Raw genomic sequence first — 22,970 nt, 5'->3', positions numbered from 1 at the left:
GAGACGCCATATCCAAACAAAGGCTGTGAAAATAGATCTCCAGATACATTGACTTTTGTTATCACCATTAACAGTTAGAACCCCCGCCGGGGAACCCCACACACTCCACCAGAGCACTCTACATTGACAGCCTTCCTCAACAATGTGCCTATTATGGACATCTGCAAAGCAGCAGCCTGGGCATCAACCCATATGTTCACACAGCACCATGCCATAGAGCAGCATTCTCATCAGATGCTCTACTGGGACTTATGGTTTTATCATCCGCCACGACTGCAACGCCGAAGACCCTCCCTTCCACTGTGGGGCACTGCTCTGTTCACCTACAGTCGATTAGACTATAAGTATTGTACTTGCATTTCAGCATATAGAGCAGTATTAAAAAAGTCCCTGTCTGTATGAAATTTTGGGTTTTACTGACTTCGCTAGTGCTTTTCACGTAACCTGTTGTAAAATTAGGTAACTATCTAGATGAGTTGGCATATCCCTGGAAGACTTCTGCGTAATCCCAGGGGTACATGTACCCCTGGTTGAGAACCACCGCCTTATAGTTCAAAGTTATTTGGGTAGGGACAGTGGATGGGATTCATAAAGGTATCTAGGTGTCCAGCTCCCCTTTCAGTGGAAGTTAGGTGCCAAAAAACCTTTGTGAATCCCAGCCAGGGTCTTCTGGCTTTGAACTGCACCAAGAACATTGGTGCTTAATAAATAATAATAATAAAGCATTAAGACCACTTCTTGCCTATGTCTCCCTGAAGGATCTTGGCTACATCAAGGCCTTGTGATACGCAAGAAAGTAAACCAGTTATAAAAATAACCTTTCATTTCAAATGATCCCAGAATGAATTACAGCCGTAACAAGCTGAACTACAAGTGTTTATTCACACGCTCAATTGAAGATGTATCAGCAACATTAAATCAAATATCAGAGGGGTAGCCATGTTAGTCTGGATCTTAAAAGCGGCAAAGATTCCTGTGGCACCTTATAGACTAACAGATGCATCCGATATACATGCATCCGACAAAGTGGGTATTCACCCATGAAAGCTTATGCTCCAGTACATCTGTTAGCCTATAAGGTGCCACAGGACTCTTTGCCACTTTTATTAAATCAAACGTTAGCGCAGGCCAGTGAGGATTTGCACAGCTAACTGACATAACAGAAGGGATTCAGGACAGTAGAATGCAGTTGCCCAAGACGAACACCAGGTAACACTGTTATTCTGACATAAATATAATGGGATTAGAAGTGATTATTCCATCTCATCCAAAATACAGCAGCCTCCTATCACTATGCTGGGTTTTGCTTGATTACTATTAGTAATAGTTTGCTGCATCAATAAAGATACAGAAAAACAGAAGCTGTCCAGAGGCAAACACAACTGGAGGAATGGAGAGTCTTAAATATGAAGAGAAATTTTAAAAACAATTTAATATTCAAAAAGGGACTGGACATTTGAACATTCACAGTTACACTAGATTAGAACTGGATATAATTTTTTTGAATTTTGAAATTTCAAAATTTCACTTAAAAAAAAATAAAAAAATTGAAAAATAATACTTTTTTCCTTTTTTTTTACCAGCTCTAATTACATAGGTTAAATATTAAAAAACAATGGGTATATAGGGATAGGAAGAAACTTTCCCAAAGGTTGGCTGTTCACAACTGGGTTTCTCTATACCATTAAAGAATCTGGTACTGGTTGCTGTCAGAGACTGGATCCTGGATTAGATGGGCCACTGCTCTGACTTGGAGAGAAGAATTCTATATGCTGAATTGTTCGCACTGCTTCCTGCAGAATCCTGGGATTCTCTGTGGAGGTCTTCTGTCCAAGCACTAAGGCACCCCCTGGCTTTCTTTGCTTCTGATATCTGACACAGAACAAAGATGGTATGCAGAGCTTGGTGAAACTTCTTGAATTACCATTTTTTGGTGAAAAACGGATAATGAAATGTTTTGACACATTTTCTAAATGAAACATTTCAATTTTTCAGTTTGAAATGACTTTGTTTTAAAAGATTCCTTATATTTTCTCTAAAAAAAAAAATTATAAAGATTTAACAGTGGTCAAAAGCTACGTTTTATTTAGTCAAAATGAAACATTTAATAGAATCATAGAAAATGTGGAAGAGACCTCGAGAGGTCACCTAGTCCAGCCCTCGGCAATGAGGCATGAGTAAGTATCCCTGACAGGCATTTATCTAACCTGTTTTTAAAAACTGTCAGTGACAGGGATTCCACAGTCTCTTCTGGTAACCTATTCCAGTGGCTAACTATCCTTATAGTATCGAATGTACCTCTCCCCTGCTGCAGATTAAGCCCATTACTTGTCCTACTTTTGTTGAAAATGGAGAACCGAAAAATCGTGTTTGTACCAGCTGTAGTACTATTTCTGCAGGCCATAGTATGAAATAACAACAACATAATTTTAAATGAAGGCTGATTTTCATTCCCTCCTTGAGAATAACTGCTATAGACTTTTTCAAAGACTACCCGCTACATGCAGATATTAACAGTTGAAGCTGTACTCTTCTTTTTGTGTATACAGATGATTTTCTTAACAGTCCCATGTGCTTTATATAAACAAATTCAGGGTGTTTGATCTACCAAAAAAAAAAAAAAGTATGAGTCCTTATTAAGGGACCGAGAGGGTAAATGATATATGGGGACCAGTTGTGCTATCAGGGGCAGAAACCTAAAGTATGTCTACACTGTACACCACTGGTGATGGCATGTAGCATATGCATAGCTACACGCTCCTGTGAAAAGCAGGCTGCGTCCACGCTGTAGTATGTAGCCACGTGTGGTAGTGAAAGGCTTTGGCAGTGGGGAGGTAAAGGGGAAAAGCTCCAGCAGCTCTCTGTGGCAGGGAAAGGTTTGGGAGTGGGACAAAAAACTGCTAAAAATAGCAGTGTAGCTGAAGAAGGCACTGCTTTGGCAGGTAGAGAGCTGTGTAGGGTACATACCCACAAGGTTCAAATGTGTCTTTATATGCCTAAGCCATGTCTCGCTGTCTACACTGCTGTTTATACGTATGCTGCAGGAGGTGCAGTTTATGTACTCTACACGCTGCTGCAATGAGTGTGCCGTGTAGACATACCATTAGTTTCTAGGGCATTGACCTGAGTAGATCCATTAAGCTTAAAATGAACTAACTGCAGTTGATCTGACATCTAACAATAAAACAATTGTTTGTTGTGTTGCAAAACTGCCTAATTGTGCTGTCTGTAGTAAATCTGTTCTTGTCTGTCTTCTTACACTGCCATATTTCTTCAAGTACAAGCCATTATCAATAAACAGGCACACGTTTATTTTGTATTTTTTTAAATAAATAACCTTTTAAAAAAGGTTTCCCCTTTTAGACGCTTCACCTTTACCAGGCAAGCCTCATGAGGCATATAATTAAGGACCAGGTTCTGATAACCTTACTCATATTCAGTAGGACCTTGCTCAGTGAGTGGTCCCATTGAAATAAATGGTACTTCTCATGGAATATGGTGCTACTTCAACATGAGGATGGCAGAATTTGGCTGTAAGTGTATAATCAAAGCTGTGCTCACTAACCAAAGATATCCTGTACACGTTACATCTCATAGACTCATAGAATATCAGGGTTGGAAGGACCTCAGGAGGTCATCTAGTCCAATCCCCTGCTCAAAGCAGGACCAATCCCCAACTAAATCTCCAGTATTATTACTAGAAATGGGTGGGCTGCTACATCCGAACAATCCAAAATGTTTTTTATTTTAATCATAACTCCCATGTGCTTCAATTCTGCAATAACTTGGCAAAATACTCCACAGATTTCGCAGCTGAGCCAGTTCAGTTGTGGCATTTGATTTCACAACCAATGAAAACTACTTCCTTTACAGTTAATGCCTGGAAATAGGAGAAAGTTTTTAAAAAATGCAACACTAGTATACAGTTCTGTTAAGACACACTTGGAGATACATTTAGGGAAAAATTCAATGAAATGCATTTTTGAACGTGCCATACTCGTTCAGTTGGAGTAGTTTTTACAGCAGGATCCACTGGATGTCAGTATTATACAACATTCCATATAAAAAAGCCTTTTAATTGGCCTAACCTTTCAAAACTGCATTAAACAGTTTTGCAAAATTTGTGTCAGCAATGAGAGTAAGTAGAGTAGTGGTTAGGGAACACCACCCAAGACAATTTTCATAACCCATCTGTTTTATAGTCTGTTCAGTGCACAACATGCTTTATATAACTTTGTAGTCAAAACTGTTACTTTCTGTAGAGGTCTGGTGCTAGAATGTAATTTGAGCAAACTCAGTCTTTTTTTTTGAAGAATACAAGTTCTGATTTACACAGTATTTTGATTCACGTGTTTCTTTTTATGTACTGTGTATATTTTAATGTCATGTTGAAAGTATAACACTGCAAATATTTTAAACATGATTTTCGCTGTCTTACAGTACACAACTTATTTTTCCATAGGAAAAGCTCATATTGCTGTATGTAGACATAGGAGAACAGAATAGAATACTATAATTGCATTTACGCTGCTCAGTATATACTGTACTTAATATTGCACATTTATCCAGTAGTATACACCATCCTCCACCTGACTAGATCAGATTTTGTGACCTGCTACGCTGCCCCAGGCCCTGAAGGAGGTGTCTGAGAAATGGAAAAATTTTCATGGGAGGTGAAAATATGTAGCACGTAGCAAATTGCATTATTTGTTAACCTACAGGATGTCCCTGCAGGCAATCCAAATTGTTCCCAGCTAGTTGGGCAAATCTCCACTGAGGTAATGAACAAAATATCATGAAAATACAAACAGTAAAATTCATCCCAATTAAAACCTGCTTTCTCTTCCCCTAGGCATTTTTGCGAGCTCTTGTAGAATACACCAGTGATGCCAGAGAAAAGCGAAGGCTTCAGGAGCTGTGCAGCAAACAAGGAGCCTCTGATTACAGTAGTTTCATTAGAGACCCAAGTGTCTGCTTGTTGGATTTACTCCATGCTTTTCCAACATGCAGACCTCCACTTAACCTGCTGATAGGTAAGTTGCTGATTTAAGTTCAGTTGTGTTTAATTTCTGAAAATGCAACAGAGTATACGTTTAAGAACAAAACACTATTCAGTTATTGCTTCTTTGGAAATATCACTAGCCATGGTTATCAAACTGAAATTATAATCTGGAAATGAAGACCTGCTCTTCGCTTTGTAGTGTTTGGCCTTGATTCTGCCAGTGCTTATGCACATGCTGAACTTCATGCTGGTGAGTAGTCCTGTTGACTTTACGCTGCTCCTGTGCATATTGATAAGCACTGGCATAAGTGTTTCCAGGATCAGGGCCTTTATTTGTAAAGCTGCTTTAAAAAAAGGCTAACATTTTCAAGGGCCCATTTTCCAACACTTAAGGTTTTTGCCTTCTCTTGTTCTTCTTTTGGTACTCTATTTTTCCCTGTATCCCATATAACTGTTAAAAACAAACCAAAAATACCTTGTATAAAAATAATTTTCAGAAGAAATAATACAGTAGATTTCTTTAAACTTTCTGGTTCAAATACTCTACTAAAGTTTGCTTTATATATTTGCTATTTGCAGATATTTATATTTGAATGAATCATAAAAGATACAACTAGTTTGCGTTCTCCTCACACAGCCCTGAATTTCCTGCACTCTGGGGCTTTCATTTATTGGAGGGCCCTGGAGCATCTGAGTATCTGAAATATTGTGTTGTAAGGAATTAATGCAAATGAAAGCTGCAGAGTGCATGGGAGTTTTCTGGGACATAGCAGCAGTTCTGTACATGCCACCATGATCCCTCTGCAATGATATTTCTGCCCTCCCTTTGTGGAAGGGGAGCTCAGTGGTTGTATTTCTCGTCCTCCCCTCCCTTTCATGAGAGGACTCTGTGGCACTGGTTGTTGTTGGCCTCCTTAAATGGAGCCCATGTGGTATTATTATCTGGTACTCAATATTCAATATTTTTCAAATTGAAAACATATAGTATTTGTCTCATGTCTAAACACTGTTCATGAGTACTGTAAATCTATGTCATTATTATAAAGATAACCCATCCTGCAACTGTTAGTCATTCAAGAAGACCTGAGGAATTTAGTGGGTGAGTGGATTGCAGGATTGTACTTAAATATAATGTTAAAAGGATAGACCGTAGCTGTAGCTATCTCCAAATTTCTCTGAGTAGAGAAGGAATGTCATTTTGAAAACAAAAGCACTTAATATTTCAGTGACCCCAGAAATCTTTGCATTTTTGTATTCAGATAAAATACTGTGGTCCACTATGTCAAAATACTGTAGTCCATATTATGGTGTATGAATCCAGCAAAAGGTGGCTCAGAGAGGTTTCAAGTGTACACGTGTAGTATGCAAGATACCAGCTGAATTTGCTGTCCTGGAAAGGAGATTCACTAGTGTGGGTGGTAGGTCACATGTCTGACTCTGTCCTGTTCCAGGTTGATGAGGAAGGGCAGACTTAAATTATGTCATGACTCTTCCATCTTTGTGCTGATGTACATGAGTGCCAAAGAAATGTGCGTGCCCCTTTTGTCTCTAGCTTATCCATAATTCTGCTGTGTGTACCCTTTATTTCCATTCCCCACCTCGCTACTCAAGTGGATTTACAGCTACTTTACCATAGTGCACGTGCTCCCAAGCCACACTTTGTACCGTCAAGGATTTCTACCACTGTTATGCTGGTGTAAGTTATTACTCTGAAGGCTGAGTTACTGCTGAATAGAACCTTTTAAGTTTTTGCATCTTTCTAAGGAAAACATGTGCAAATACACATCTGTCTGATTATGGAGTGAGCACTAGTTAAGGCTGTAAAAGTGTTCATTTAAATTTGTGTTTTCAGGCCTGTATAGTATCTGCATAGTAAGATTGGTTTGAAAAAGTGGGATGGCAGTTTAGGATCCAGGTACAAATTTGGTAATATTTCATTGAGGGGTTCCCGAAGTACAGCCTCCTTCCAAAACACCTGTTTTTAAATTTCATGTTTCTTATAACAAATTTCTTATAACTTTTTGGCAAAGAATTAGGGGAAAATCTATGGGGCGGTGTGCATGCATAATGTATTTGACTGGACTGTCCCTGTTGTTAATGTCTTGTGCCAAGAACAAGCTGAATAACCTCATGAATAAAAATAATTCAACTTTATTAATAGTCCTATCAAGTAGTATGCCAGAATTTGCCTAAAATGCCAGCACTGAGCTCGGATTCTAGGAGGGGAGAGGAAGAAAAAGAGACAGAAACTTCCACACAGTAAACTGTGTAGTCTAAGAGGGACTGACCTGGGGAACCAAGAACTCAAATTTCACCTCTTCAGCCAACTGCTGTTAATATTTCTGTGCATGTCACAGCCATTACTATTAAGGCTCCATAACCTATGGCAGGAAACTATTGTTTCCCCAATTTTATAGATAAGATAACTGATGTCACACAAGGTCTCTTTAAATCAGGGGTCTCAAAGTCCCGGCCCGCAAGCCATCTGAGGCCCGAGAACCTCCCCATTGCGGCCTGCGGAGGAGAGACGCATGCAGACACGCTGCCGGCAATGTCTCCTGCAGGCACCGCCCCCCCGCAGCTCCCATTGGCTGGAGGAGAGGGACAGAATTACCATCACTAGTTTCTGGGCAGAGTCAGCCATGGAGGCAGCATCGTTAGTTGCCGGGCAGAGTCAGCCATCGAGGCAGCATCACTTTTTTCCACAATGACTATAAACAAGTCTAAATACCGAACACAACTATCTGATGCACACATTGTTGCAATCCTGAAGGTTTCAGCTGCTCAGTCACTGAGGCCAAACATCAACAAAGTGACAGAACAGAAGCGTTGCCAGGAGTCTGGCAAACACTAACAACTCTCTGGCAGGCGAAGAATTGTATAAAGTTATATGACAGTTTTATTATTTCTAATAAATTCGAAATAAAAAATACAATATAAACGTTTTATTTTCTGAACATCATCTTCACTGACATTATTGGCCCACTGGGAGGATTTGAGGACTGGCACTGGCCCTAAGGTAAATTGAGTTTGAGACCCATTCTTTAAATAGAGCTGTATTGAAACCCAGATATCTAATATGGCCGACGTAAGGCTCATCCATTGAGCCACCCTACCTTTGAAATAAATGTGTAAATCTCTCTGCTATACTGAAAGAGTAATCAAAACCTACCTTATTTTGGTTTATATTTTCTTGTGTTTGTGTTAATGTGTACTCACAGACAGCACCAATCAGAAATCATGTTTCATTGTGCACATCTGCTAATCCCATGCAGTTTTTTGGGGGGAGGAAGCTATAATAGTCTGACTAGGAGACTAGTGAGTCAAGATTCACTTGTTGGTTTTCCCTGTCAAATTCTGTGGAATGCAAAAAGTAAACAATCAATACGAATGGAAAAAAATAATATATTTAAAATTCTTCCACAGTGTTATTAGTAAGGCATAAGGAAATTTGCTTATGATTTTTGATGTAACAATGATAACCAATGGGTTTTTTATTATTCGTTTCAGAACATCTTCCTAAACTGCAAGCCAGGTCCTATTCAGCTTCCAGGTACTGATATATTTAGATTATATCTTGTTTGTAATTTAGGCATGGTTTTTCCTTACAAAAGGATACCTTGTTAAGGCATTACAGAGAGCAAACTCTGGGTTATATTGCAATTTAGTTTTGTTTAAGAGAACTTTGATCCTGCGGTCAGTGTGGAAATCAGCTTTACCTGTTTGAGTTTGTACATACACATGCAATCCCCAGTGGCTAAAATCCCCAGCACATAGGTAACTACTTCTACAGAAGTCCCTCACAGTGGAACTATTTTATTTTATTTTATTTTATTTTATTTTTAGAAATCTTGAGGCAAGACTAAACACATGAAAATGTCCTTGATTTATTTGGAATACTTCCAGCACAAGCGTGCACTATGGCTTTAGTTACACACAGCAGGCAAGTAAATAATCTCAGGACTAGATTGGGCCATGAGGCATTTGCCTAGTGGATTGATGTCTTCCATGAGCAGCAGGGCTGTCTCGCTGCTCAGCTGCCAGTCCTGGAACTGCTTTACTCTGAGATCAGGCAGACTGAGTGGAGTGACTAACTGCTCCCATTTACTAGTGCTGCTGAACTAACTCAGCCAGGTAGCTCCCAGCCTTTGCCTTTGGGAAGAGATACAGAAGATCACTGCAGCCTGGCTCTCCATCCCCAAATCCTGAGAGGCAGAAAGAGGAGAAGGAAGAGACCCCCAATAGCCCTTTAACAGGGACAAGTATTGAAGGCATGGCAATCTCTGGGAAGGACCTGCCTAGCAGCCTTCCCCAGCAGGCCAAGTTGAGTTCTCTGAGAAAGACATCAGGAAGCTGATTTATGGGTGAGAAGATTGCAAGGGGAAGAGTTATTGAGTGGGAATGGAGGAGGGGGAGACTGACGATGAGAAGGAGGAAGTAATTGAAGGAAAGTGATGAAATTGGTTAAAAAAAGAATGGAGAGCTGGAAATAGATTAAAAAAGGATGAATGGGAAGATAGGAAAGGAATGGAGAGAGAGAGGAAAAGAAAGGGAATAATATTAAACATTAAATAAAATCTAGAATGAGGGGAAATAGAAAAAGATGGAGACAATAGATGGAGGAGAAGAAATAGGGTGGAAGAAAGGAAAAATAAAACCTGGGTAGAAAAGAATCTAAGTTCATTTTTTAGTTTAATAAAAAGTGTTATAAAAATGTTCTAATTAAAAACATACACAAATGTTGTGTTGCATATAAATAAAGCAATATTCTTTGAGTGGCTGGTAACATTTTACCAGTGCTCTCACAAAATAAAACTCTCATGCATATGAATCTGATAAATTCAGAAGAGTTCTGTTTGAATTCTGTGAGTCATTCATATGGTATTGTCCAGGCACCTGCCAATCCAGCCCTGTACAACCCCACCCCATGAAGTCAAGGGATAGACTTTGACTTCAATGAGATTTGGATTAGGCTCAAAATGACGCTACTGTACTGATTCCTTCTCAGATAGTATTTTGATTGTTCAATCATTTGTGTCATTGCAGCTCCAATTTATTTCAACCAGGAAAACTGCAGTTTGTTTTTAATGTTGTGGAGTTTCCATCCTCCCCATCTCGACTGGTTTCACGAAAAGGAGTGTGTACAGGTTGGCTCGCTGAGTTAGTTGCACCAATGCTTCAGCCACATAAAAAGGAAGAAAAATTGTCAGCTGTAAAGGTACCAAAACAAGATCTAAATTCTTGTGGTTTTAGGGTGATACAATTAGAATGTGTATTCCTGGAAAAAAAAATTTTCCTTATTTCTTTGATCTGAGGCTCAGATATTCTGATACTGGCAATATGTTTCTCCATTTGTACAGTTACACCCCTAGTTACAAGTTTCTCCTTCCCTTTGTGATCCCTTTATATCTGCAGTGTGGTATATCTCCAATGGGATTTTTTTCTGTTTAAAATCTCTGTTAATTTTATCCATGAATAGCATATCCTGGCAAAGTATATATAACCATCATGTTGCAGTGAATTCATGGAGGGATTTAAAATTAATAATGATGGGCCAGAATCCAAAACCCGGGTTTAAATGCTCCTCCAACTCGGGAGGAGTTTGGAAGCAGATCTTCATTTGCAGCTTGTTCATCATATCTAATCCTCACCTTGAAATACACATGTAACTTGCAGTAATCTTCGTGGGAGTTACATGTGCATATTAAAAAGGAAATTAACCCACTATGACGGCTCATTTACTGAAATTCTCTATTGGTTTAAATAGGTTCAGTTCCATTGACTTTTGTCAGCAGAGAATTTAGTGCATGAGTAATGTTAGCCCAGGCTTCTTTTGACCAGCTTCCTATCTACTTTTGACACTGAAAAGTGGAGTCTGGTATCAGGATCAGGACCTTGGTCCATGAGCTTTTTTTTCTGTGACAACCTCCTCCACAGCTGCCTCAGTCTTTTATAACTTTGTAAAAGGGTCAGCTGGCTTATGGTTAGCCAATCAGAGGGCACTTTCAGCATTTCTGGTAAAACTATTTCTCTCCCTTTCTGAGTCTTTCTGCACAGGTAGATGTGTACATTTGATCAGCCAATGGGTAAAGGTTGTAACACTGCAGTATTGACAGTATCCTTGCTATTCCCTCCCCCTTTTCAATAATTGCATATGGTTCGATCCCACCACACAAAGTATGACTATGAGTGTATACATATAGCAGTAATGTAAGAAAGTGAAAAACTAATTATAGAGTTCAGGTAACCTATTCTGTTTTTCTAAAAAATATTTCACTCTTGCCATTTTCTCCTTGAAATGACTTCCTTTAGAGAAAGATTCATATCTTTGAACAGCCACTGAAAAGGTAGATTTATGACACTACTTATAGAAAGGAACGTCTTTTTTCTCTTTTGCCTGATTTTCTGTCCAGCTCTCTCTTGGGTTATGGCACTTTATTCTGCCCCTATGCATTAGGGAGAGAGTACTCAGCTCCCTGCTCTGTGTGTGTGCTTCAGCCAGAGCCAAGATTTTTGATCAGAGTCAGAGAAGCAGAGCTGCAATGTGTGTGCTGGGAGGGGAAAGTGTGAGCAGTGCTACCACACTGTTGAAAAATGCTGTAGAAGGGATGTCTGTGTAGTGTTGAAATAGTGGAAAGGTGGGTTTGTGTGTCAGCCAGCGGAATGGCTGATTCGGTAAGGTTCCATCTATTTAAAAGACTAGACTCCCAATCTGGCCCCAACGTACTTCTAAGAAGGTCATATAGAGTGCCCTGTGAAAATTTTGTTTTGTTTAAAAAATTCATCATAATGTAAAGGGCAAAATATTGAATTTCATGGAGTATGCATGGAATTAATTTTACAACTAAAATTAGCAGTAAGCAAACACATATACAGTCAACTAAATATTCAATTATTTCTATTTCTTTTTTTAATTAAAGTTAAGTATCAGTTTGTTGAGTGGTTCCTTTTTGATGGATTGCCTCTGCTCAGTAGGAATCGCCCATATGCTGAAACACTGGTTGGCATCCACAGAGCTAGGGACTGCAGATAAATATTGCTTGGCAAATTTTGAAAGACATGGAAAGACAAGGTTCTGTAGACCTCCAAAAGGTAGTCATTGCTGCATTCCTTTGCATAAAACCAGTAGCCTTTTATTTCAGTTTTGCAGCTCCTGTTGAAATGATTTAAGAAATCGAGTGGGATGGCATCCATTTTTAAAGTATATACTTGCAAGGTATCAAAGACCCTTACTGCTTTAAGGAACTGGCATGCTGGGTGGGTGAAATGGGGTTTTCTTTCCATGCACTTCGGGAGGTTGTAGTTTGTAATCTTATCTGCAACTTCAGTAAAAGTTTTAATATATTGGCTTTGAATCCCTGCATCACCACTGTCTTGCTCACTTTTAAGTGCTCAGTAAGTTGTTAATTAAGTCAACAACTTTATTGTATACTTGATTCATGCACATCTCACAGCTTTCAAACCATTTGATCAAATCAGCAAGCTTTTTGCCATACCTTAATGTAAGGGGACTGTTGTCCCCTTACTAAAACTCAGTGGTTTGTTTGTTAGGTTTTGTTGTTGTTGGTTTTTTTTTTTTTGATTGGCTAGCTCCCAGTACCAAAAGTAAGGGGAAGGGCCAATGGAAAATCAGGACTGTGAGACTGACTGTCCCCAAGAACAATGGGGAGAGGCCAATGCTCCAGGTCAGCCTGATTGACGGGGCAGGCAGGCTAATCAGGGAATCAGGGGGATTCTGTCCGCCGTATGAGCTGGAATTGCCTGGGTCAGACAGAGTTGGGCTGAGCTAAGGAGAAAGCCGGGGCCCAAGCTCAGCTGGGGAGCAGAGCTGGGCCAGATCCAGAGGGACCAGAAAAGCAGCCCACAGAGCAGACCTGTGCTAGGAGGAGAGCTGCAGCAACCAGAGCCAGAGGGGCCAGAGAAGCAGCTCAGTGAGCTGGAGGCAGAGCAGCAGTAACAGAGCTGAGGTAGAGTGGAGCTGGAGTTGAGGCAGTCCAGTGCCGTGTGCAGCCGGGGAGAGCAAGGGGGACCCTGGGCAGCGGGCCCAGCTAAGACGCCTGGCTGGCCAGACTTGGATGGGGATTATAACCCCAGTGGGGCGGAGGCAATTCTGGGAAGAAGGGTCCTGCCACCTAGAGCTTAAGAGCGTGTGGCCACCACCAGAGCAAGTGTCTGAACCACAGCATCCCTGCAGCACAGCAAAGGCCTGAGAAGGAGGCCTGGGGCTTGTGAGGAACAGACTGAACTTCTCTTACATTCCAGAGATGCTGGTTGTGATGTCCCCATGCCACAGAGCGGGGTTATGTGTTTTCCTTTAACCTTTCCCATTTTTTCCTTATTTTTTTAAATTGATTGCTGTTTAATCAGTTGTATTTGCTTTGAACTGTATGTAATGATCAGTGGGTCAGGGAAGCATCCAGTGCAGAGAGCAAATCCCGGAGTGGGGACACCCTAGCCCCTTCCCTAAGTGACCAAAACAATGTTGGGGATCGAGCCCCCAAGGAATCCTGGGCCCAGCTTTGTTTGGGTTATGAGGACTCTGCAACGCATGAGAGTGGAAGGGGAGCCCTTGAGGTCAGGCAGGCCTATGGGTAAACGAAGTGGGAGCGAGGACTCGGATCCTTTTGCTAGCCCACTTCACCGAGGTAGTGTATAAGCTGGGAAAGTTCCCCACAATAGCAGGACCATTTCCCCCGCTTATGTGTAGATGAAATTGAGTTGTAGCTGTAAAATTTCGGAACCGTACAACAGATGTTTCAGCTCCTTAACACTTTGTGTTTGTAACTTTCATCTCCTCTTCCACCAAACTCAAGTAAAAAGTAATGTACTGTGTATGGTAATCAGTAGCAGCATACAAGCTTCCTATCTTGTCTTAACTGCCTCAGGGGGCAGTTTCACAGGAAGATTCGAACCCACAGCCTAGACTGCCCTTTGCAGATTTTCTTTAAAATGCAATTTTCTGCTCGGATGATATTTACAAACTTTTTTGACTCTTTCTGTTAGCTTGTCAACCTTTGGGAAATTGGTCCTTCAGATCTCATTATCAAGGGCTACTATGTGAGCACTACAGGTATGTTGAACTGAGTTAAGCAGTAATGCCAAAGCATTTGATTGTAAGCTTTTGACATAGGGTGTGTTGTCAGAGATAGATGAACTAATATAATCAAAATCCACTCCAAAGGTATTCAGCACTTTACAGTAGCGTGTGCAATGGTGTTGTAAATAACCACATATAGGTAAATGGTATCAGCAAGGACAACTTTCCGTTACAAGTTAGATTGTCTTCACCATTTAGGACTCGCAAAACAAAACATGTAACAGATACTCATCTTGGGCATCAGTTAGTTTGTCAGTGACCACGGACAGCCACCCAGACTTCTTTACAAATTCCATAATCTCCTTCTTCTGACGCTTGTCAACTTTAGGTAAATATTCATATCTCAGCTGGGTTGATGAAGGAATCACTCCACCATTTACTACATTCTTTCTGAAAAATTCCCATAGCCTTTGGTTGTCCAGTTTTATGAAGGGAGATATTTGTGCAAACAAATGTGTCTGTCTTGTCAATATTTAGTGAATTGCGTGCCTTACAGTTTTCAGTGGAATTTTGAAACAAGGAAGTCACTGGCTTTTATTTCTTCACAAGTAAAAGAGTTGCTATACTGCTCTCAGTTTCCACCTTTTGATAAGCACCTAAAGCCAGTTGACTGTTTTGAACTTTTTTGGTAGTGATGTACAGTAACATTTCAGGAGGTACTGAAGAGCTTATCTCCATCACTGGGTAAAACTCATGGTGGATACTGCTTTATGTGATCTGCTGCAGACACTTTTTTTTTTTTTTGAGGCATCCATTTTCTTATTTGTAGTGTACAGTGTTTCCCAGCTAGATTATATTCAGTCACATTGATGGTGTGATTACTTTGCAGCACACTATTCTGTGCATGCGGGAAAATAGTACACATGGAGATGTAACATCTCAACTGTGCAGTTTGCTACAGTGATCTTTGTATGAAATAATTTGTACACATTTTCATTTTGTTTAAGAATATTGAAAAAAAAATGTGGTGTTGAGCTAACTTCACGATTTCTTTGCAGTCTATGAAATCATGGTTTACATAGGGCCTTAGTCGCGTAATATGTTGTAACCCGTGTTAGAGTGCTGTTGGGGGCTGTAAGTGTTGCCAAGAGGGTGCTCTTTTTCTCTCTCAGTGGTGAACCTCATGATTTTCCCATCTCTTGTGAGGTTTTGTAGCAGGCCATGTTACTGAAAGTTACTATATTGGAAAAGTTTCTGGAACAACCATAGAAGATTGAGAGATTTCTGGTGTTATACCTAAGGTCAGGGAACTGTTGGAAGATGACACCTTTTTACAACACCTTATGTGTATATTATTTATTGCCTCATGAGAAGGGATTTACAGGGTATTTTTTGTCAGAGAATTGCTTGCCATCATGTATATTCATCATGCTCTCAGGCTCATTAGAAATAAGTGAAATATCAAAAATCTGGCAGGATACTGTATAAGCAGCATGCCAAAAAGGAAGAACAACTGACACCAAAAAGTTTAGATCACCATCTATTTGATTAAAAGAGGGAGTCCAGTTGCAAGATATCCATAGTCAGAGGTAATTTGTCAAATTTACTAGAGGAAGATCTGTCTTAAAAATTATTTTAATTTTTTAAAAATTATTTTCAAGGGAAATTGACTCAGTGTGCATATGATGTAGTTTATCCCAGCTTTCACAAACATCTTTGATTTAATATATATTATCACATTTTAAATTACTACTGGGACATGGGAAAGGGGCCTAAACATATGGTGGGTGTGGGGGAGAAGAATGAAAGGTTAATTACTACAGTGGGCTGAACAAAATTCTAAGCTGTTTTTATCTGCTGTGTAAGCTAAAATTCAGCATAGATAAATGTGCAGCTGTACACATTGATTGCAAAATATGTGGAATACCAATACAAAACGAATGAGGCTGGTGTTGAGCAGAAATATACTAGATTAATTAAACTCTTTTAAAAATAGATATACATGTACCATTTGCAGAAGCAATATTAAAAAAAATCAGAATCACACACAGTATTGGAATACATAATGGCAAAAGTAACCCACTAACTCAAATATGGTGGAATGCACTATGGTTTTATAAATACAAACTTCAGCTTCCCCTGCAGGAATTGCACTAATTTCTTATTGTTAAATAGCAAAAAGAAACATAGGGCTGTAATATTTTTAGAGAAATGATAAAAGGGAGCTTCACACAGAGGATTAAACAACAAGAACTGAGTTGTTGTTTTTTTTAAAAAAAACTTGTTTTACGTGGTAGAGCAGAATTTCTTAAATTTTATTCTAACATTTCTCCCCTTAAACTTTATAAATAAATAAAATTGGGGTCTCCCTTAACGAAGGACCTAATCTTGCTCCAGTGAATTAATTCACAAAAATAAGTTTGTCATTTGCCATTGACTTCAGTGGAGTAGGTTGAGTCCCCATTATTGTTATTTATATGTATTGTGGTAAGGGCTAAAGGCCCCGATTTGGGATTAGGGCTGCACTCTACTAGTCATCATACACGCACAGCAAAAAGATGACCACTGCCCAGAAGAATTCACAATTTGAAGTATAAGATAGGAGGCAACAAATGGATGCAACAACAGGATTGGGGGAGCACAACATAGCAGTAAGATCATAGAATCAGAGAGCTGGGAGGGATCTTGAGAGGTCATCTAATCCAGTCCCCTGCACTCAAGGCAGGACTAAGTATTATCTAGACCATCCCTGACAGGTGTTTGTCCAACTTGCTCTTAAAAATCCCCAATGATGGAGATTCCACAACCTCGCTAGGCAATTTATTCCAATGCTTAACCACTCTGACATTTAGGAAGTTTTTCCTAATGTCCAACCTAAATAGCCCTTGCTGCAATTTAAACCCCTTGCTGCTTGTCCTATCCTCAGAGTTTAAGAAGAACAATTTTTCTCCCTCCTCCTTGTAACAACCTTTTATGTACTTAAAAACTGTTATGTCCCCTCTGTCTTCTATTCTCCAGATTAAACAAACCCAATTTTGTAACTCTTTCCTCATAGGTCATGTTTTCTAGACCTTTAATCATTTTTGTTGCTCTTCACTGGACTTTCTCCAATTTGTCCACATCTTTCCTGAAAAGTGGCGCCCAGAACTGGACACAATACTCCAGTTGAGGCCTAATCAGTGCAGAGTAGTGTGGAAGAATTACATGTTGTCTTGCTTACTATACTCCTGCTAATACATCCCAGAATGATGTTTGCTTTTTTTGCAACAGCGTTACACTGTTGACTCATGTTTAGCTTGTGATCCACTATGATCCCCAGATCCCTTTCCGCAATACTCCTTCTTAGGCAGTCATTTCCCATTTCATACGTGCGCAACTGATTGTTCCTTCCTAAGTGGAGTACTTTGCATTTGTCCCTATTGAATTTCATCCTATTTACTTCAGATCATTTCTCCAATTTGTCCAGATCATTTTGAATTTTAATCCTATCCTCCAAAGCATTTGCAACCCCTCCCAGCTTGGTATCGTCCGCAAACTTTATAAGTGTACTCTCTATGCCATTGTCTAAATCACTGATGAAGATATTGAACAGAACCAGACCCAGAACCAATCCCTGCAGGACTCCACTTGTTATGCCCTTCCAGCATGACTTTAAACTACTGATAACTACTCTCTGGGAATGATTTTCCAACCAACTGTGCACCCACCTTATAGTAGCTCCATCTAGGTTATATTTCCCTAGTTTGTTTTTGAGAAGTACATGTGAGACAGTATCGAAAGCCTTACTAAAGTCAAGATATACCACATATACCGCTTCCTCCCTATCTACAAGGCTTGTTATCCTGTCAAAGAAAGCTATCAGGTTGGTTTGACGCTATTTGTTCTTGACAAATCCATGCTGACTGTTATTTATCACCTTATTATCTTCTAGGCCATGGCACCTTCTGGGGCATTTTTGTGGGCCCATAGGACACCCCGCCGCCGAAATGCCTCCACTGAGCACGGCCGCCAGAGAACCGCCCGCTAAAATGCTGCCGAGAAGCGTTGGATTTCTCGGTTGCATTTCAGCGGCGACACTTCTTGCCGCTGCTGCTTCTCAGCAGCATTTCGGCAACAGGATGTCCGACGCCCGCCACAGGCTTCTGGGAATAGCAATATGCTATTCCCACAGAAAGGTTGGGGACTACTGTTCTAGGTGTTTGAAAATTGATTGCTTAATTATTTGCTCCATTATCTTTCCGGGTACAGAAATTAAGCTGATTGGTCTGTAATTTCCCAGGTTGTCCTTATTTCCCTTTTTATAGATGGACAACTATATTTGCCCTTTTCCAGTCTTCTGGAATGTCTCCCATCTTCCATGACTTTTCAAAGATAATTGCTAATGGCTCAGATATCTCCTCAGTCAGCTTCTTGAGTATTTTAGAATGCGTTTCATCAGGCCCTGGTGATTTGAAGACATCTAACTTGTCCAAGTAATTTATGATGTGTTTTTTCCCTATTTTAGACTCTGATCCTACCTCATTTTCACTGGTATTCGCTATGTTAGATGTCCAGTCACCACGAACCTTCTTAGTGAAAATCGAAACAAAGATGATTTGCAGTATAACAGCAGTCGCAGTTCACCAGCTGCCTTAGCACATTGTCACGTGTTTTGTGGACATCACAGTTAGGTGAAGTTGAAGGAGTGATTTGAAGAAGGATAATGTAGTGGCTTTCTGATGATTTTTATGTACATGTGATGGGATATTCAAACCCCATACTGGGCAACAAGGGTTAAGGAGATGTTCTGAGCTCAGCCAGTCCCATCCTGCCATACCTGCAAAAGATGCACACACTAGAGATGGTGTTAAAAGGGAGAAGAACAGCTCATTTGTGGGCAAACCAGGGAAGGGAGCAGACCTGCAACTTGTAGCTCCTGAGGAAAGGGCTGAGAGAAGGCAGGATCTCTCCCAGCAACAACTCCCGGAAGGTTCCTCCCTGAGGGAAGGGAGAATCTGCTTCAGATACACCTTGAGAGGGAAGAATTTCCTTCTCTCTCTCATATGAATTGTTTGTTTGTGTTAATTCCCCTTGGGTTGTTTGTGGACTACCAGGACAGGGGAGAGATTGGAAATTGATCTGGCCAGAGGGTCAAGTCACAGGAGGAGGCAGCTGCTGCCCTGAGAGAGAGAGAGAGAGAGAGCTGTCACACCAAGCATGGCCACAAGGAGGCATTTAGTGGTAACCTGACCCCCTTGCCAACTTTACACCGGACCCCCTCCATTTACACCTCCTTGCCACAGACTGGGAACTTTGGACATTAGCGGAGTGGTAGGAAGTGGTCCAGGGAAGGCAGCCTAGGCCTGGGTATTAGGCCTTTGATAGCCCTCACAGGGCCCTAGGCCGGAACCTAGTGGAGTGGGAGGTCCCTGGCTCCCCTACCAACCTGCCCTCCACCCCGCATGTTGAAGGGTCTAAGCCCTGACCAGGCAGTGTTCCCCACAAAAGCAAACCATCACAGTGTAGCTTCTACTATGCAAAAGGGGTGGCATTTAAGAAATTACAGAGGTGCCTGAGGAAAAACTGCACTGATGGACAATGACTGTTGACATCACTGGCAGAGCAGAGGTGGGGGTTGACATGATTGGCCTGAAAAGAAAAAGACAAGAAGCTTGTGTTTGATACAGCTAAACAGGTGGAACTAACAGAGGGATGCAGGGGTGGGTAATGTGGTTAGAAGGATAATCCAAGAAGATACTTGTGGCATTTTCAGTGGATTTAAGGGGGCAAGCATTTATCAAAATCAGAGAGAAAGGTGTTGCAATATGTGACATGTTGGAGGGCCTGGATAAGTTTTATCTGTGTGGGCAGAGGGAAGTCTGGATCTTGGAGGTGTTTTGAAAGAAGAAGCAGCAAGATTTAGACATGGCCTGGATGTGTAGGTCTACAGAGAAGGCTGAGTCAAAGATAATGCCCAGACTATTGTCCTGGGTTGCAAGCAGGATGGTGGTGCTGTCCACAGTGACATAGAAAAGAGCCTCTTCTAAGGCAGATGTCTTATTTTATCTTTTTTTTTTTTGCTGAACTAGTTCAATTGGGCGAGCATTGGAGTGAAGATCTAAAGGTCCCATTTCAAATCTGGCTTCTTGTGGTAGATTCTCTATCACTGACAATTTTTCAATCAACATTGGATGTTTTTCTAAAAGCTGTGCTCTAGGAATTTTTTCAGGGAAGCTCTATGGGCTGTGATATACAGGAGATCAGATTAGATAACCACAGCAATCCTTTCTGGCTTTAGATCTGTGAATCTCTTCTTCCAACTGTCCCTTTGAAAATGTTCTCTTAAATTGGGGGTAGGGAAATTTTATAATGTGTTAAACCTCTGGACAGGGGAAACCTGTTAACCTTGTTTCTAGCTGGGTAATTATTATTTTCAATTAAGATGGCACAAACAGACCAATATAGAGAATATTTAATGTTCAACAGATGGTTCAATTTTTGTTGAGAGAAAAATGTCTGTCTCTCACTCACTCTCACAGGGAGTCAGTCTTGCAGTTCCAGAGAAACTCACATTTGACTCTTTTCCATAATAATAAGAGATGATGGGAGCAGGGGTCACAAGTGGAAGGAAAGAAACAGTTTAAGATTAGCATCAAGAAAGCCTTGTTTCCTCAGAGTACTACAGATCAAAATTTCAAGAACCTCTAAAAATGCCTCTCCTAAATTTGAGATTGTATCAGTTTTCATATTCAGAAACCCATGTTTCTGTGTGCATTTACCCACTTTTGGACATGCAGATAGACTGCAAATCTGGCATCTATATTTTCAGAAACCTATTTGAAATTTGGCCTCAAATATTTACATGACTTCAGTAAGCTGGGAAGTTTAAGCAGACTACAATCATTCAAATATAATTCATTAATTTGTTCTGTGTACGCGTGTGCATGTGTGTGGGAACGAACACACACACACATATGTTCCCACACATGTAATAGTATTTAATTTCATTCTAGGTCTCTATTTTTGCTCGTCCAATCAACACTTTCCACTTACCTTCAGATCCATCTGTCCCTTTTATGATGGTGGGTCCAGGAACGGGAGTTTCACCTTTTATTGGTTTCCTGCAACATAGGTATGTTCTGCATTATTACCTGAAAAGCTACCAGTTTGTTATGTAAAGGAAAATGTTTCATAATATCTGGTGTCAGGTTGACATGTAATGGGTAACTTTCTTCAGTTGTTTCTAGTTGGACATATTCTTATGCCACTTACTACATCAGAAGTGGGCAAACTACGACCCGCGGGACCGTCCTGCCCAGCCCCCGAGCTTCTGGCCCAAGAGGCTTGCCCCCGGCCTCTCCCCCATAGCCACGCTGCCGCGCAGAGCTATATTCTGGGCAGCAGGGCTGCAGATTCCAGCCTGACCCGGTTCTCTGCTGCGTGGCATGGCGCGGCGCGGCTGCCTGTCCTGGTGCAGCCACGCTGCCAGCCTCCAGCGCTCCAGGCAGCGGGTATGGGAGCAAGGGGGAGTTAGATAGAGGGCAGGGGAGTTCAGGGGGTGATCAGGGGCGTGGATAGGGGTCGGGGTGGTCAGAGGGCAAGGAATAGGAGTTGAATGGGGGCAGGGGTCCCGGAGGGGGGCAGTCAGGAAGGAGAGGAGGGATTTGATGGGGTGGCGGAGGGCAGTCAGGGGATAGGGAGCAGGGGGTGTGGATGGGGCAAGGGTCCCGGGGGGGCACTCAGGAAGGAGGGGGGGGGTTGAATGGGGCGGTGGGAGGCAGTTAGGGGTGAGGGGTCCGGGGGCAGTCAGGGAGAAGGGGGGGTTGGATGGGGCAGGAGTCCCAGGGGGGCAATCAGGAAGGAGGGGGAGGGGATTGGATGGGGTGGCGGGGGGCAGTTAGGGGTGGGGGGGTCCAGGGGTGGTCAGGGGACCGAGAGCGGAGGGGGGGTGGATGTGGCAGGGGTCCCCGGGGGACCGTCAGGGAACAGTGGGGGTTGGATGGGGCAGGAGTCTCGGGGGGGCCGTCAGGGGGCGAGAAGCGGGGGGTTCGGATAGGGGGCGGGGGTCGGGCCATGCCTTGCTGTTTGGGGAGACACAGCCTCCCCTAACCAGCTCTCCATACAATTTCAGAAACCGGATGCAACCCTCAGGCCAAAAAGTTTGCCCGCCTCTGTACTACATCATCACTAGGGCTTTTGTTGGAAACAATTTTATTTTAATTTTCATAGTGTCTAAATTCGTGGAACACATTCTGTTTTCACATAAATGTGCTGGATATAGGGGGAGGTGGATGGTTCAAGGGACTGACCAGAAGAAACAAAATCTTTCATTTCTGAGTCTCTAGTAGGAGTACAGATGAGGTCAATAGTTATTGAAAGTTGTTACTGTGCTGTTGTTTGATCTAAGAGAAATGAATTAGTAGTCTCAGTTCATTTCCTTCAGAACAAGATTCCACATCACAAAACTTAAAATGGCAAATGGAATTTTTGACAGCCTTTCTGGCAGTCATATTTAAGAGGCCATGTATTGAATGGGCATGGAAATTGGAATCCCTGCTGACTGTAGGGGTATGTTTAAATGGCAAAACAAATACCTGAGGCAGCAAGTCTCAGAGCTTAGGCCCACAGACTTGGGCTTGTGTTGAAGCACTAAAAATAGCTGTGTAAGCATTCGGGCGCAGGCTGTGAAGTCCAAGAGAGTGGTTTTAGAACTCAAGCTCCAGCCCAAACCCAAATATCTAAACAGCTATTTTTAGCACCGTAGCATGAAGCCCAGTCTGTAAACCTGGCCTTTGAGACTCATTGCTGTGGGTGTTTTTTAGCTGTGTAGACAAACCCCAAGAGGTCCCACCAGGTGATGGCTGAAGCACGTGAGCAAAAATTTTTGGGATATATGCCAATGCTCCTGCAGTTCCTGTTCTGCGGATGAATAAAGGGCATTGTACCCCGAAA

General features: G+C 41.5%; 1 protein-coding gene and 1 long non-coding RNA gene across 5 annotated transcripts in view; one reads left to right on the top strand and one right to left on the bottom strand.

The window, feature by feature from the left end:
• The window catches only part of MTRR (5-methyltetrahydrofolate-homocysteine methyltransferase reductase), a 123,280-nt gene that overhangs the window by 75,903 nt on the left and 24,407 nt on the right, over positions 1–22,970 (top strand). For 3 of the 4 annotated variants that reach the window (XM_077810804.1, XM_077810806.1, XM_077810805.1), the window contains 4 exons: positions 4,853–5,033; positions 8,513–8,555; positions 10,049–10,220; positions 21,032–21,150. In XM_077810804.1, coding sequence (XP_077666930.1) covers positions 4,853–5,033; positions 8,513–8,555; positions 10,049–10,220; positions 21,032–21,150 — 515 coding nt within the window. Of the gene's footprint in view, positions 1–4,852; positions 5,034–8,512; positions 8,556–10,048; positions 10,221–14,005; positions 14,073–21,031; positions 21,151–22,970 lie in introns of all 4 variants that reach the window. The other variant, XR_013345233.1, reaches the window with a different exon arrangement.
• LOC144261356 (uncharacterized) overlaps positions 1–22,970 on the bottom strand; it is a 33,356-nt gene that overhangs the window by 5,056 nt on the left and 5,330 nt on the right. The window contains exon 2 of the long non-coding RNA XR_013345234.1: positions 21,072–21,139. This is a non-coding gene — a long non-coding RNA (uncharacterized LOC144261356). The remainder of the gene's footprint in view (positions 1–21,071; positions 21,140–22,970) is intronic.

This window comes from Eretmochelys imbricata, chromosome 2 (assembly GCF_965152235.1).
Source record: "Eretmochelys imbricata isolate rEreImb1 chromosome 2, rEreImb1.hap1, whole genome shotgun sequence".
Lineage (NCBI taxonomy): Eukaryota > Metazoa > Chordata > Testudines > Cheloniidae > Eretmochelys > Eretmochelys imbricata.
The sequence above is the reverse complement of the archived record's forward strand: the minus strand, read 5'-3'. Positions and strand labels throughout refer to the sequence as shown.